Source organism: Salmo salar, chromosome 13 (genome assembly GCF_965601325.2).
Source record: "Salmo salar chromosome 13, fSalSal1, whole genome shotgun sequence".
NCBI classification, from domain to species: Eukaryota; Metazoa; Chordata; class Actinopteri; order Salmoniformes; family Salmonidae; genus Salmo; species Salmo salar.
Window position 1 is genome coordinate 96430937 of NC_138303.1, and position 15948 is coordinate 96446884.

General features: G+C 45.3%; 1 protein-coding gene across 1 annotated transcript in view; it reads left to right on the forward strand.

The window, feature by feature from the left end:
* The window catches only part of LOC106568157 (ankycorbin), a 77996-nt gene extending 64276 nt beyond the window's left edge, over window positions 1-13720 (forward strand). The window contains exons 8-18 of the mRNA XM_082960468.1: window positions 4076-4182; window positions 4431-4618; window positions 5018-5046; window positions 5524-5610; window positions 6128-6217; window positions 6542-6701; window positions 7040-7137; window positions 7346-8878; window positions 9542-9703; window positions 10332-10397; window positions 10497-13720. Of these exons, the coding sequence (XP_082816594.1) occupies window positions 4076-4182; window positions 4431-4618; window positions 5018-5046; window positions 5524-5610; window positions 6128-6217; window positions 6542-6701; window positions 7040-7137; window positions 7346-8878; window positions 9542-9703; window positions 10332-10397; window positions 10497-10583 (2607 nt within the window). The 3' untranslated portion in view covers window positions 10584-13720. The remainder of the gene's footprint in view (window positions 1-4075; window positions 4183-4430; window positions 4619-5017; window positions 5047-5523; window positions 5611-6127; window positions 6218-6541; window positions 6702-7039; window positions 7138-7345; window positions 8879-9541; window positions 9704-10331; window positions 10398-10496) is intronic.
* The last annotated feature ends 2228 nt before the right edge of the window (window positions 13721-15948 follow it).

The following is a 15948-nucleotide window of genomic DNA, read 5'->3' on the forward strand; positions in this document are numbered from 1 at the left end:
ACTCCGCTGTCCTGGCGTCGTGAGGGAGCTTGTTCCACCATTGGGGTGCCAGAGCAGCGAACAGTTTTGACTGGGCTGAGCGGGAACTGTGCTTCCTCAGAGGTATCGGGGCCAGCAGGCCAGTGGTGGATGAACGCAGTGCCCTTGTTTGGGTGTAGGGCCTGATCAGAGCCTGAAGGTATGGAGGTGCCGTTCCCTTCACAGCTCCGTAGGCAATCACCATGGTCTTGTAGCGGATGCGAGCTTCAACTGGAAGCCAGTGGAGAGAGCGGAGGAGCGGGGTGACGTGAGAGAACTTGGGAAGGTTGAACACCAGACGGGCTGCGGCGTTCTGGATGAGTTGTAGGGGTTTAATGGCACAGGCAGGGAGCCCAGCCAACAGCGAGTTGCAGTAATCCAGACGGGAGATGACAAGTGCCTGGATTAGGACCTGCGCCGCTTCCTGTGTGAGGCAGGGTCGTACTCTGCGAATGTTGTAGAGCATGAACCTACAGGATCGGGTCACCGCCTTGATGTTAGTGGAGAACGACAGGGTGTTGTCCAGGATCACGCCAAGGTTCTTAGCACTCTGAGAGGAGGACACAAGGGAGTTGTCAACCGTGATGGCGAGATCATGGAACGGGCAGTCCTTCCCCGGGAGGAAGAGCAGCTCCGTCTTGCCGAGGTTCAGCTTGAGCTGGTGATCCGTCATCCACACTGATATGTCTGACAGACATGCAGAGATGCGATTCGCCGCCTGGTTATCAGAAGGGGGAAAGGAGAAGATTAATTGTGTGTCGTCTGCATAGCAATGATAGGAGAGACCATGTGAGGATATGACAGAGCCAAGTGACTTGGTGTATAGCGAGAATAGGAGAGGGCCTAGAACAGAGCCCTGGGGGACACCAGTGGTGAGAGCGCATGGTGCGGAGACAGATTCTCGCCACGCCACCTGGTAGGAGCGACCTGTCAGGTAGGACGCAATCCAAGCGTGGGCCGCGCCGGAGATGCCCAACTCGGAGAGGGTGGAGAGGAGGATCTGATGGTTCACAGTATCAAAGGCAGCAGATAGGTCTAGAAGGATGAGAGCAGAGGAGAGAGAGTTAGCTTTAGCAGTGCGGAGAGCCTCCGTGACACAGAGAAGAGCAGTCTCAGTTGAATGCCCAGTCTTGAAACCTGACTGATTAGGATCAAGAAGGTCATTCTGAGAGAGATAGCAGGAGAGCTGGCCAAGGACGGCACGTTCAAGAGTTTTGGAGAGAAAAGAAAGAAGGGATACTGGTCTGTAGTTGTTGACATCGGAAGGATCGAGTGTAGGTTTTTTCAGAAGGGGTGCAACTCTCGCTCTCTTGAAGACGGAAGGGACGTAGCCAGCGGTCAAGGATGAGTTTATGATTTAAAGAGGAGTCTGTAATTTGCTTTCTAATGATCATGATCTTTTCCTCAAAGAAGTTCATAAATGTATTACTGCTGAAGTGAAAGCCATCCTCCATTTGCGAAGGCTGCTTTTTAGTTAGCTTTGCGACAGTATCAAAAATACATTTCGGATTGTTCTTATTTTCCTCAATTAAGTTGGAAAAATAGGATGATCGAGCAGCAGTAAGGGCTCTTCGATACTGCACGGTACTGTCTTTCCAAGCTAGTCGGAAGACTTCCAGTTTGGTGTGGCGCCATTTCCGTTCCAATTTTCTGGAAGCTTGCTTCAGAGCTCGTGTATTTTCTGTATACCAGGGAGCTAGTTTCTTATGACAGATGTTTTTAGTTTTTAGGGGTGCAACTGCATCTAGGGTATTGTGCAAGGTTAAATTGAGTTCCTCGGTTAGGTGGTTAACTGATTTTTGTCCTCTGACGTCCTTGGGTAGGCAGAGGCAGTCTGGAAGGGCATCAAGGAATCTTTGGGTTGTCTGAGAATTTATAGCACGACTTTTAATGCTCCTTGGTTGGGGTCTGAGCAGATTATTTGTTGCAATTGCAAACGTAATAAAATGGTGGTCCGATAGTCCAGGATTATGAGGAAAAACATTTAGATCCACAACATTTATTCCATGGGACAAAACTAGGTCCAGAGTATGACTGTGGCAGTGAGTAGGTCCAGAGACATGTTGGACGAAACCCACTGAGTCGATGATGGCTCCGAAAGCCTTTTGGAGTGGGTCTATGGACTTTTCCATGTGAATGTTAAAGTTACCAAAAATTAGAATATTATCTGCTATGACTACAAGATCCGATAAGAATTCAGGGAACTCAGTGAGGAACACTGCATATGGCCCAGGAGGCCTGTAAACAGTAGCTATAAAAAGTGAGTGAGTAGGCTGCATAGATTTCATGACTAGAAGCTCAAAAGACGAAAACGTCAGTTTTTTTTTTGTAAATTGAAATTTGCTATCGTAAATGTTAGCAACACCTCCGCCTTTGCCGGATGCACGGGGGGTATGGTCACTAGTGTAACCAGGGGGTGAGGCCTCATTTAACACAGTAAATTCATCAGGCTTAAGCCATGTTTCAGTCAGGCCAATCACATCAAGATTATTATCAGTGATTAGTTCATTGACTATAACTGCCTTGGAAGTGAGGGATCTAACATTAAGTAACCCAATTTTGAGATGTGAGGTATCACAATCTCTTTCAATAATGGCAGGAATGGAGGAGGTCTTTATACTAGTGAGATTGCTAAAGCGAACACCGCCATTTTTAATTTTGCCCAACCTAGATCGAGGCACAGACACGGTCTCAATGGGGAAAGCTGAGCTGACTACGCTGACTGTGCTAGTGGCAGACTCCACTAAGCTGGCAGGCTGGCTAACAGCCTGCTGCCTGGCCTGCACCCTATTTCATTGTGGAGCTAGAGGAGTTAGAGCCCTGTCTATGTTCGTAGATAAGATGAGAGCACCCCTCCAGCTAGGATGGAGTCCGTCACTCCTCAACAGGCCAGGCTTGGTCCTGTTTGTGGGTGAGTCCCAGAAAGAGGGCCAATTATCTACAAATTCTATCTTTTGGGAGGGGCAGAAAACCGTTTTCAACCAGCGATTGAGTTGTGAGACTCTGCTGTAGAGCTCATCACTCCCCCTAACTGGGAGGGGGCCAGAGACAATTAATCGATGCCGACACATCTTTCTAGCTGATTTACACGCTGAAGCTATGTTGCGCTTGGTGACCTCTGACTGTTTCATCCTAACATCGTTGGTGCCGACGTGGATAACAATATCTCTATACTCTCTACACTCGCCAGTTTTAGCTTTAGCCAGCACCGTCTTTAGATTAGCCTTAACGTCGGTAGCCCTGCCCCCTGGTAAACAGTGTATGATCGCTGGATGATTAGTTTTAAGTCTAATACTGCGGGTAATGGAGTCTCCAATGACTAGGGTTTTCAATTTGTCAGAGCTAATGGTGGGAGCCGTCGGCGTCTCAGACCCCACAACGGGAGGAGTAGAGACCAGAGAAGTCTCGGCCTCCGACTCCGACTCGCTTAATGGGGAGAACCGGTTGAAAGTTTCTGTCGGCTGAATAAGCGACACCGGTTGAGCATTCCTACAGCGTTTCCCTCCAGAAGCCATGAGAAAGTTGTCCGGCTGCGGGGACCGTGCGAGGGGGTTTATACTAACGTTACTATCTGTACTTACTGGTGGCACAGACGCTGTTTCATCCTTTCCTACACTGAAATTACCCTTGCCTAACGATCGCGTCTGAAGCTGGGCTTGCAGCACAGCTATCCTTGCCGTAAGGCGATCGTTCTCCTGTATATTATAGGTACAACGACTGCAATTAGAAGGCATCATGTTAATGTTACTTAGCTTCGGCTGTTTGAAGTCCTGACGAACCATGTCCAGATAAAACCTCCGGGGTGAAAAAGTTGAATGAAAAAAGTTGAGTGAGGGAAAAAGTAAAAATATACGGTAATGAAAAAGTAAAAAACCGTCAGGTAGCAAAGTAAGATCGGCAACAAAACGCACAGCAGCGTAAACAAGTCTGCAAGTTGTAACCGGAAACAGGAAACAGGATGTATGGCACTCAGTGTTACTATGATCAAGGCGTCTGAACACACTGTATGCAATATACTGTTAGTGAACTATGATGTGTGTGTGTGTGTGTCCTGCAGGATGGCCTCAGCCCCCTGCTGCTGTCCGCCAGACACGCCCACGCTGATGTTTGTAGCAGCCTCCTGGACTGGGGAGCTGACGTCAACGCGTGTGATAAGAACGGCAGGTAGGGAAGGAGTCATCTGTCAGATCATGCGTGCATTCTACTTCATAACTTCATTTAATCATTACAGGGTTGTCTTCAAGCACATGACATTATAATACCCTGATGGTGATGTTGTGGTTGATGGTAATGATGGTGATGATGATAGGGATAATGATGGTGGTGATGAGGATGATGATGAAGAAGAAGATGTTAACGATGAGTATTGTGGTGATGATGATGATTATACTATTTCTGACTGTTTGATACAGGACAGCAGTGATGCTGGCCAGTGAGAGCAGCAGTATGTCTGTAGTGGAGGTTCTGGTCCAGAGAGGAGCTGCTCTTCAGGCTGTGGACTCTTTGGGTCATGACGTTCTGCACTACGCCAAGCTGTCTGGCAGCAGTGAGATCAGGGCCGTCCTCACTGCCGAGTTGCACAGTGCACACTCAGACAGCGGTGAGATAGGAACTGTCTTTAGTACTGATCGAGCCTACTATGAGGCAATTAACCAGACATTCTAGCAGACTCCTTCAGGCATAATTTCCCTTCAAATCCATTTGAGGTAACTGAAAGTTATGAAATTCAAGCTTTCGGATGCATGTAAATGATTGTAACATGAAGCATTGTTCTATTGTTCACTGTAAAGTTATAAAAAGAGAGATGCTTTGACTAGAAGAACTTCAGGCTTTTCTTTCCTTCCCTCCATAATCGACCCAGATACGTCATTGACCTCCTTGTGGTCAAGCTTTGAAATGCAACTTTTCAGTTGGCCTGTCATGCAGAATTTATCCAACACTGCCATCTTCAGGATGTGTCTTAAATGTTGTTCTTCCCCTCTCTCCTCCCTATACACAGACACCCCAAAGTCCCCCAAAACTCCTCAGGTAAGTTAGGTCAGCTTGTGCAATCTTTCTATCTTCTTCCAAGCTTCACAACTGCAACCATTTTTTCCTAATCATTGAACCTACACACATTTAACTTGATATCAATGTGATAAATTACACCTATTAGTCTAATCAGAAGGAATAGTACACATTCGACAGTCAAACCAACCTCTTTCCACTGTAGTGCCGTCATTGACAACCTTATCTTGAATGTTTTGTTTAAACCTTATGTTTCTTTTACGTAATGACTCGTTTTGAAATGCACCTCAAGCAGCATGTATGAGCACAAATATAACACCTTAGCTAAACAGATACATCTTCAGGGCATTGTTACTCCTCGATAAATACCTTCTCTTTGATCACAAATTCTCCAAATGTTTGATGATTCTTCTCTTTCACTAACCTAACTAAAAACTGCTGGATCGTTCTTCTGTTTTTGTTCTTCTCTTTATTCCCACTCCTTCACTCACACCTCAGCATGATCAAGTGGCTAGGTTAGGTGGCGATCGAAGCACAACTCCCAAAAAAAGAAAAGCACCTCCACCTCCCATTAGCCCTGTGCAGGTAAAGGCATGTCTCTGTCTGTCTGTCTGTCTGTCTGTCTGTCTGTCTGTCTGTCTGTCTGTCTGTCTGTCTGTCTGTCTGTCTGTCTGTCTGTCTGTCTGTCTGTCTGTCTGTCTGTCATCATCATGTTGGTCGGTCAGTCTGTCTGTTGGTCTGCCTGTCTGTTTTTGGTCTGTCCGTCTCCCTTCTGTCTGTTGTCTTCCTTTTTGGGTCCCTTTTGAATGGTCCTCAGCCCTGCTTGTGTCAGGTACCATTTTACTCTTAATGAAGTTCTTAAACATTATAATATGTGTTTACATGGTCATGTTCTGTTTGAATTCCCGTGTTCTTTTTCTTTTGAGCCTCACCCTACTGTCTGCTGCTTTTATTCAAGGACTCTTGAATTCAGTGCTGCATTAGTGTTGTTTTTCTGTCTGTGGGAGTGTATTTATATGTATAGATAGTAATTACTGTGTCTATGGTGCAGAACGCAGGAGTAAACAATAAGACATTTTATTCATGTTTCCAAACTTTCTAGATGTCTAGTCCCAACTCTCCCGCGTACATGACCCCAAATGAAACTCCAGTCTCCAGTAAAAGTTGTGGATTTAAAATATTTAATTATAAGGTACATGCACTTACAATCAAGAACATTTCTTATCAGTCATTAGGCCTCTCATTTGGTTGTTTTCCATCATGTTTTATTTTCTGTGTCACCAACTTTCGTTTATGTTGGTTTTGCTTACTGCTCTCTCTCTCCCTCCCTCCCTGCATAACTTTCTTTCTCGCTCTCTATCTCCCTCACTGCATAACTCTTCCTCTCTCGCTCGCGCTCTCTCTCTCCCTAGCATAACTTTCTCTCTCTCTCCCTCCCTGCATGACTCTCTCTCTCTCTCTCTCTCTCTCCCTTCCTCTTCCCTTCCTCTTTCCCTCTCCTATCTCTTTCTGTCAGGAAGAGGAGTTGCACGGCGTGTCTCAGAGGGAGGAGGTGGAGAAGCTACACGAGGAGAAGTGCATGCTGCTGGAGACCATTGAGAATCTGAAGCAGATTGTGGACCAGACTGTGACTATAAGCCAGACTGAGACGGAGCTGGGGCCGGAGCCCAAGGCGAGTTACATCTACAGCGTAGGCCTTTAATATCACTTGCCTGCGCTGCTTTGATCCCAGTCCACTAGCTTTTTCGGTACCATTTCTCTCTCTCTGGAATCCATTTACACAGCACAGCACATTTACACTGTAATCTAGTCAGTTACAGTACAAGTTAACCACCCGCTGCACTACTTTACATAACACAGTCTGAACTGTTGACTAATATTACTACATGTACCTCAGATATTACTAATGGAAGTGTGATGTAAGTTTCATGAGATGTCCCAAACTCCTAACATAATATTCCCTGGTGGTCCAAACCATTGTATGTTAACTGTATAATTGTGTTGATACAGGCAGAGGACTGTGGGAAGGCAGACTCAGCTCTGGTAGTGGCCCTACACGCCAAGATTACAGCTCTGTCTCTGGAGAACCAGCAGTTAGCCCAAATACTCAAGGTAAGCCAGATACTCAATATAACTTGTCATTCCAGGGACGTAGATATCCCAATATGGTGAAATATGGTGATATCCCAGTGTGGTGTTTACTGTAATTAGGCCTTCTACCTAAGAAAGATCCACTTAATAAGATCCTAAATAATCAACTAAATCTTGTTTACTTATCTTTCCCCATCTCATCTTTCCTTCTATCTACATCTCTTTGTAGAAGCGTCCGTCTCCCCAGGGAGGTGAGGTTGGCCAAGAGGACTCGTCCTGCCCCAACAGTATGAACTCTAATGCCTCCTACCACATCACCCACAAGTCCCCCAGCGAGCCCCAACTCCAGCCCCAGGGGACAGAGGAGGAGGACATGTCTGAGGGGTCTGCCCTGGAGCTCAGCAGCTCCTCCCTGAGACAAGAGGAGGAAGAGGGTGGGGAGCGGGGGAAGGAGGGAGGCGAGGAGGAGATCCGACTGCTGAGGGAGACCCTAGGGAGAGTCCACTCCAAACTGCAGGAGACGCGGAAGGAGAACCGCACGCTCCATGCCAGGCTCAAACCTGAGCAGGGGGACGTGACAGGGAGGGAAGGGGAGGTGCTGCTGGAGAGTCTAGCAGAGCTCCAGGCCAAGCTGACGGAGACACAGGAGAAACACCAGCAGGCCAGAGAGGAGGTGCTGGCCCTCATGGCACATATTGAAAGAGGAGGTGGTGGAGGAAGTGAAACAACAGAGCAGGAGCTCCAGAGACTGAGAAGCTCTCTGGAGCAGGAAGTGAAAGAGCTGAGGTCCCAGCTGGCCCAGTCAGAGCAGCAGAGGGAGAGAGATGTAGGCCGGATCAAGGAGCAGGAGGCCAGGCTGAAGGCAGCAGACGACAGCGGTGATCGGGAGAAGAGCCTGCTGGTGGACCGGTACAAGGAGGCGCAGGAGGAGATCAGGATGCTGCAGGAGGCTCTGAGGGGGACGGTCCCCGTGGAGGCTGCAGCTAAAGACTTTGAGGAGATGAAAGGCGAGCTGGGGAGCGTGATCGATGGGCTGCAGCGCCGCCTGCTGGAACTATCCAAGTCCTACAGTGAGGCCAAGAGTGAACTGAGCTCCACCAGGAACCAGCTGGAGGAGATCCGGGCTGTCAATTCTAAGCCTGGCAGCCCTGTAGCCTCCCCAGACAAGGAGAAGGCCATGCTGAGAAGCAGAGTAGAGGAGCTGCAGGCATCGCTAGCCGACACACAGAGCAAGTACTCGGCCTCTCTGGGGGAGATTGCCCTCCTGAAGCAGGAGGCTGAGGCTCAGGAGACAGTGGCGTTATCTGACCACACCCAGATGGTGTCCTCTCTGGGCAGCGCCATCAAAGACTTGGAGGCCCAGGCAGATGCTCTAAGACAACAGCTGTCCCAGAGGACCCTGCAGGTGGACACCCTACAGAACAGACTGACTATGGAGAAGGACCACACACCGGACGACTCTATATCACGGCTGGAGCACGAGCAGATGAGAGAGGTCCTGGAGAAGGAGGAGGGCAACCTGACGCAGCTTCTCCAGGGGGCCCTGAGGAAGCAGGATGAGATGGCTCTGGAGGCGGCTGCAGCGTGGCAGGAACTGAGGGAGGGGAGGAGTGAGAGGGAGGCCCTGCAGGAGCTGGCCATCAGCAGGGAGAAGGAGAACCACACTCTGAGCACCAAGCTCAGAGAAGCCCAGGATGCAATCGTTCAGCTGAAGAAACTGGTGGAGGAACATGTCAGCTCAGAGAGAGAGAAGAATAAGAAGGTTTGTTATTTACTGCTTTCTGTTGGTAGAGTGCTTTATACAATGTTCAATGGTAATGAATAGCTAGAAAATCCCCTGGTTTGGCAAAGGAAACACTTAAAGGCCCAGTGCAGTCAAACACGTGAATTCCCTGTGTTGTATATATATTTCCACACTATGATTGGAATAATACTGTGAAATTGTGAAAATGATAATAATGTCCTTTTAGTGTAAGAGCTGTTTGAAAAGACCGCCTGAAATTTCAGTCTGTGTTGGTGGGATGGAGTTTTGGCCTGCCTGGTGACATCACCAGGTGTTAAATTAGTTAATAGACCAATAAGAGAGTTCCAAACCCCTATGCCAATGATAGACCGTTTTCAGTTTTCCCCTCCCCACTCAGACCATTCTTGCTTGAGAAATTGCTCTTTGCAAATAAATTAATATGTGTTTCTTTTTGAGCATTTTAATTGAAAGCAATCAGGTACTTTAACAGTAAGGTACTTAATTGCTACCCAGAAATTATTTCATATTGAGATAAAAAAAAAACTCTGCATCGGACCTTTAAAGAGTTTAGAGAGGTATCCCTCTATTTTGCTTTCTTATGACATGTTGTTTTGTCTTTGGTCATGATAGAAAAGCAGTTTTGTCTAAGCACTTTTATTGATCTCCATGTTTGTGTCTCAGATTGATGACCTGTCGAGAGAGGTGGGGAAATTAAAGGATGCCTTAAACAGCCTATCCCAGCTGTCTTACAGTGCAGGCTCAGCCAAGAGACAGCAGACCCTGCAGCAGCAGCAGCTGGACAACCTACAGCAGCAAGTCAAGCAGCTGCAGTACCAGCTAGGGGTAAGCCATACACGTTCAAACTATATATAATATGGCTTATTCAACCAACAATCAGTGTACTGCATTCAACCTCACTCAGATAGCATCAGAGCCTGTAGACAGGATATACCATTTCACACAAATTCCTAAGACTAAATACTTTCCTGGAACATCTGTCAGACAGTTGGAAGCTAACAGTTGGGTGAGTTACTGTGAATCTCTGTACTGTCATGATTAGCCAATACCTTTAGTTTTTTAGAGCCAAGACATCTAATGTCCTGATACAGGGCAGCCTCCTCTGGTCCAAGACATAATGAGTCACAGGCATGTGTGGACTGGGCAGCCAAACTGGATCATACTCCCACTGAGCAAAAACTGGTTGAATCAACGTTGTTTCCACGTCATTTCAACATAAACATTATATGTCATGACATTGAATCAACATGGAAAACTGATTGGATTTGCAAAAAGTCGAAAAAAAATTGAAAGGTTGCTCGTTCGAATCCCCGAGTCGACTAGGTGAAAAATGTGCCAATGTGCCCTTGAGCAAGGCACCTAACCCTAATCACTCCTGAAGGCACTCTGGATAAGAGTGTCTGCTATGTGTAAAAATAACAAACTAGCCTGTTTCTGCATCTCTTTACTATAGGAGTCAAAGAGGCAGCACCATGAGATAGTGTCCGTCTACAGGATGCATCTCCTATACGCCGTCCAGGTATGTCCTTATGCATACGGTGTACTCTGTATATGATCTCATATTAAACGTTGCAGGTGTGGTTTTAATGTTATGTCACCATTACTTTATTCCTTACAGGGTCAGATGGATGAGGATGTTCAGAAAGCCTTGAAGCAGATTCTGATGATGTGCAAGATGCCAACAGAAGCCAAATTAAGCATCTGAAATGGAACAGCCTATCTGTTTACTGACCATGCTGGAGAGGAGACGCAAGGAAACTATATCCTTGGTCTCCTAACCTATCTGATCTATCACACTACAGTGCACGTGTGCCCATCAAAAGCAAAGATATTGATAAAAATTAAAATAAAATACATTCTTCATTTGTCTACAAATGATGTCAGAGGGGAGCTTTGAAGACTTGTTGTCAATAGATTCGACTGCCATCCTACCTTTGAACTAGCAGTGTTCGTTTTGTAATGTTTTTTAATGTTTTTTAGTTTTCTAGTCTGGCTAACACCTAACTCGAAGTCCTCCTGATTTCACAGTCTGAAAAGGCTATTTTGATGTTGTCGGCACGACCACTCACAGCCCCTGAGCGCCGTCCCTTCCAGTACAACTGTTGGATTTTCAAATCCAAACAACGTGAGGTCTCAACCCCCCCCAGGAAAGAAGCCATTTTTGAGAGAACCAATCAAAGCTCAACCCATTTCTGAGCAAATACTGCATTTACAACGGACTCCTCTCCGGACCATTGTGTCACAGCTCTCTTTCTGCTGTGTACCATGTGAGTCGGGTCAGCCAGGCTACCGGTTTTCATGATATAATAAAAATGATTTTTTTTTTACGTTTGCATGCAACTTCCAAAATCAACCAAAGAAGAACATTGCTAAACGCTTTAGCGACATTTCAAATTATAAAAGTAATATTTTCAAATATATGCAAGCTTTTTCAAGATACATTTATAAATTAAAACAAAGTTTGGCAGTTGTATTTTTTAACAACCCTATTTAGTGGTTTTTGTATGAATTCAATATTGTGTGTGATAACCTGGGCCCTTTTTAGTGTCTGCAATCTGTGAATGCCAAATTTACCCAATTGTGGGTTTTTGTCCTCATTTACACCATATTCCCTTGGAGTCTTTTTAACTCAATATGACTTTATGAACCGAATTTATTTTTAAAATAATGAAACCCACCTTTCGTTGCTTCAACAATTATACTTATTGAGCAATAATCCAGTACTTGAAGGGTGATGTGGTATCAGAGCTCTGGGTAGTCTCTCTGAGGACAGCACATACACATGTGACAAATGCACTTTCCTCATGCTGTCCTCCCGTTCAAACTCTATAGTCTGCAAGAATATATGGCCTCTGCAGATTACCTGTTACACCTTTATTTTGTGCCAGCTCTTTCTGTGTTGAAGCCTGACAGATTTGTCTTGATTCTTGAAGGGTTTAAAAGTTATATTGCAGTGTTCTTCTTCCGTCCTTTTGAAATATCATTATAGTGTAAGCTGTAGCAGGTAGTCATATTGTTTCTTGATTTTTGGGGGATGAAACATCCAACCATTTCAGTGTTGGTATGGCAGCATGTGAGGCTCTTGGGCTGTTGAGCAAGTTGCTCAGCCTCATTCAATCCACTACGCATAAGTAAGAAAACTCTAATCTCTCGATGACAGATGCTCGTAACATACAGTAAATGGTAGTAGCATCTATCCACAGACTGTGGGATCTGACGACTAATGAGAAACTTTGTACCGGTATGCAGATTTTTTATCACTGATCATTTGGACAAATCACGATTTCGCAGGTGCCCACATCTTTCAAATTTCGGAAGGGGAGGGAATATTTGACCCCTAGACTTGCTCGAAACTGGCTGAGAGTTTACGTATAGAGGGGCGAAGACTTCGCTAGCCTCATTAGTACCTTTTCTAACACATCTCCCCCCAAAATTTAAACAACCATCTGACACAATCACTCAAGATTTTAGTTCAGTGTGTCCTAGATAAGTATGGCTCCAATGTGTCTATGGTGCTGTTTGTTGTACTGTATTACGTTTAAATCAAGTGCTGTGTGATCTCATTGTAGCCTGGTAAGTGTAACAACTGCACTATTTCAGCCCTTCACTTCTACTGTTGTCCTCTACAAATCATGTCTTTTCAACAGCCTAGGAAATCTGAACTCTTTTCAGTACAAGCAACTTTATGGTTGTACAACTGCAATGTTACAAGGAACAATGATGCATCCAATGATAAATAGCTGAGTATGTTAGTGGGTTGAACACACAGGATTGTCACAATTACATGGAATGTGACATATCTTACACATAGTGTACTCCCATAGAATGATCACTGTGATTGATGTACAATTACATCAGAGCTGTGATATGCAGGATAGCTCCAGATATGGATGACATACTGTACATAACCCAAACCCACCAAAGTGCTGTACTTGATGTTCGTATCATACATTTCTGCTCTTAAGGCTCCTCTGATGCTGCACTGTGAACAATATAATTTTTTTTTAAACCCTGGCAGCCAGTTACCTGTAAGTTCCTGTAAAAAAAGGTACAATATGTTACCGTAAATTCCAAATAAACTTTGGTTTAACAGTACATACTGTACTTTTTTTAAGTTTTACAATAACGTACAGGTAACTAGCTGCCAGTAAGTTGCTGTAAAAACAACAGGATTTTTTTTTACAGCTTGTGTTTACTCATGCAGCCCAATTCTGCTCTTTTCTCCAATGGAGAAAAAAAGAAAGACCAATTAGTGGCAAAATATCAGTATTGAGTTGCCTGTGTAAACGCAGCCTAAATGGTTTAGGATTATGCACTACATCTTCATACTACTCATTGGAATACATTTCGAAAAGATTACCTTTACAATATCTATGAGTACTTGATCTTTCAGACTAAGTACACGGTAAAGACAGGAGTGAAGTTGTCCTTTTATCGCAGGTCACTAAGGCTGTGTTTAGACAGGCAGCCCAATTCTGATATTTTTTCCACTAATTGGTCTTTGGACCAATGACATCAGATCTTTTCACATCAAATTATTTTCAGAGCTGATCTGATTGGTCCGTAGACCAATTAGTGAAAACAATATCAGAATTGGGATGCCTATGTAAACGCAGCCTAAGAGTTTCTCAAATAACTCTTGTTAATAAGGTAAAAAGAAGACTCCTCTCTCAATGACAGAGAGGTTAATAAGCGTTGGCTGAATGTTTTAAATTTAGAAAGGGATAAGGAAGGATACATGTCCTTTGTGTTTCCTGTTTTCCAACTTGTTTTTGTAATTCAAACAGATTTTTGTGTTTGTTTGCCAATTGCTTTTCACCCACTTAAATAAATTGTGAATGCCTCGCCTGTTCCCTTATCCATAAATATGGCATTGAATGGCTGTGATGATGATTACTTTTTATTTCAACCCCGCCAGAGAGCGCAAGGGCCCTTGATCAATAATCAATTAGGATGACAGAGGGGCTTCTGCCAAACAATAAAAAATGGCTAGGCTCTGATTTCAACACGCACACACACACACCACTTTTGGTGATGTAAAGCAGGTGGAAATAATTTGTTCTCTGCAAAACTAGCTTGTTATTTATAGAAGTTATAGGGTATTAGATGGATGTTGATATAGCTGCTTAGGTTACCCCAGGCATGGATAGTTGTGTTAGATTATGGCTATGAGATAAGGATTTATCTCTACTAGCCTGACAGTAGACTGCATTTACAGCCCTGATGACATCCTCCTTTTGTATAAAAGTCTGGACCGTCACTATGCCCCATCTCAGGTCATTATTCACGTCTGTTCCTCTCAGGCCTAGATTCAGTCAGTACCGCGGAAGATCTGCACTATAGCGCAATTTTCATTTATAGGCATTGTTCCCGCATTCGCTGAGACTGCATTCACAGTAAACTCTGCATATGTCGGCTCAATCAGAAATTACCTTACAATTGCGCTATAACACAGATCTTTCGTGCAACGGATTGAGTATAGCCCTCAGTGTCCAACACTCTTATTAGTATGTAAACCCACCATGGGTGTTCCGATCAAACCCTTCTGACAGTGGGAAAAGCTCAAAGTATTCTATCTAGTTGATACTTTTCTACATATTATGTTGCTTTAGCTATTTCTTTATTATTATTAAAAATCAAGCTTTATTTATACGGCACATTTCAGACATGGAATGCAAATAAAATCTGAAATATTTACTACACAACAAACATAAGAGGATAAAAAATGTAAGAATAACAATACAAACTGCACAACTAAAAAGCACCCTAAGGAAAAGCAAAGCTAAAAAGGTGTGTTTTAAGATATCTTTTAAATATACTGCTCAAAAAAATAAAGGGAACACTTAAACAACACAATGTAACTCCAAGTCAATCACACTTCTGTGAAATCAAACTGTCCACTTAGGAAGCAACACTGATTGACAATAAATTTCACATGCTGTTGTGCAAATGGAATAGACAACAGGTGGAAATTATAGGCAATAAGCAAGACACCCCCAATAAAGGAGTGGTTCTGCAGGTGGAGACCACAGACCACTTCTCAGTTCCTATGCTTCCTGGCTGATGTTTTGGTCACTTTTGAATGCTGGCGGTGCTTTCACTCTAGTGGTAGCATGAGACGGAGTCTACAACCCACACAAGTGGCTCAGGTAGTGCAGCTCATCCAGGATGGCACATCAATGCGAGCTGTGGCAAGAAGGTTTGCGGTGTCTGTCAGCGTAGTGTCCAGATCATGGAGGCGCTACCAGGAGACAGGCCAGTACATCAGGAGACGTGGAGGAGGCCGTAGGAGGTCAACAACCCAGCAGCAGGACCGCTACCTCCGCCTTTGTGCAAGGAGGAGCAGGAGGAGCACTGCCAGAGCCCTGCAAAATTACCTCCAGCAGGCCACAAATGTGCATGTGTCTGCTCAAACGGTCAGAAACAGACTCCATGAGGGTGGTATGAGGGCCCGACGTCCACAGGTGGGGGTTGTGCTTACAGCCCAACACCGTGCAGGACGTTTGGCATTTGCCAGAGAACACCAAGATTGGCAAATTCGCCACTGGCGCCCTGTGCTCTTCACAGATGAAAGCAGGTTCACACTGAGCACATGTGACAGACGTGACAGAGTCTAGAGACGCCGTGGAGAACATTCTGCTGCCTGCAACATCCTCCAGCATGACCGGTTTGGCGGTGGGTCAGTCATGGTGCGGGGTGGCATTTCTTTGGGGGGCCGCACAGCCCTCCATGTGCTCGCCAGAGGTAGCCTGACTGCCATTAGGTACCGAGATGAGATCCTCAGACCGCTTGTGAGACCATATGCTGGTGCGGTTAGCCCTGGGTTCCTCCTAATGCAAGACAATGCTAGACCTCATGTGGCTGGAGTGTGTCAGCAGTTCCTGCAAGAGGAAGGCATTGATGCTATGGACTGGCCCGCCCGTTCCCCAGACCTGAATCCAATTGAGCACATCTGGGACATCATGTCTCGCTCCATCCACCAACGCCACGTTGCACCACAGACTGTCCAGGAGTTGGCGGATGCTTTAGTCCAGGTCTGGGAGGAGATCCCTCAGGAGACCATCCGCCAC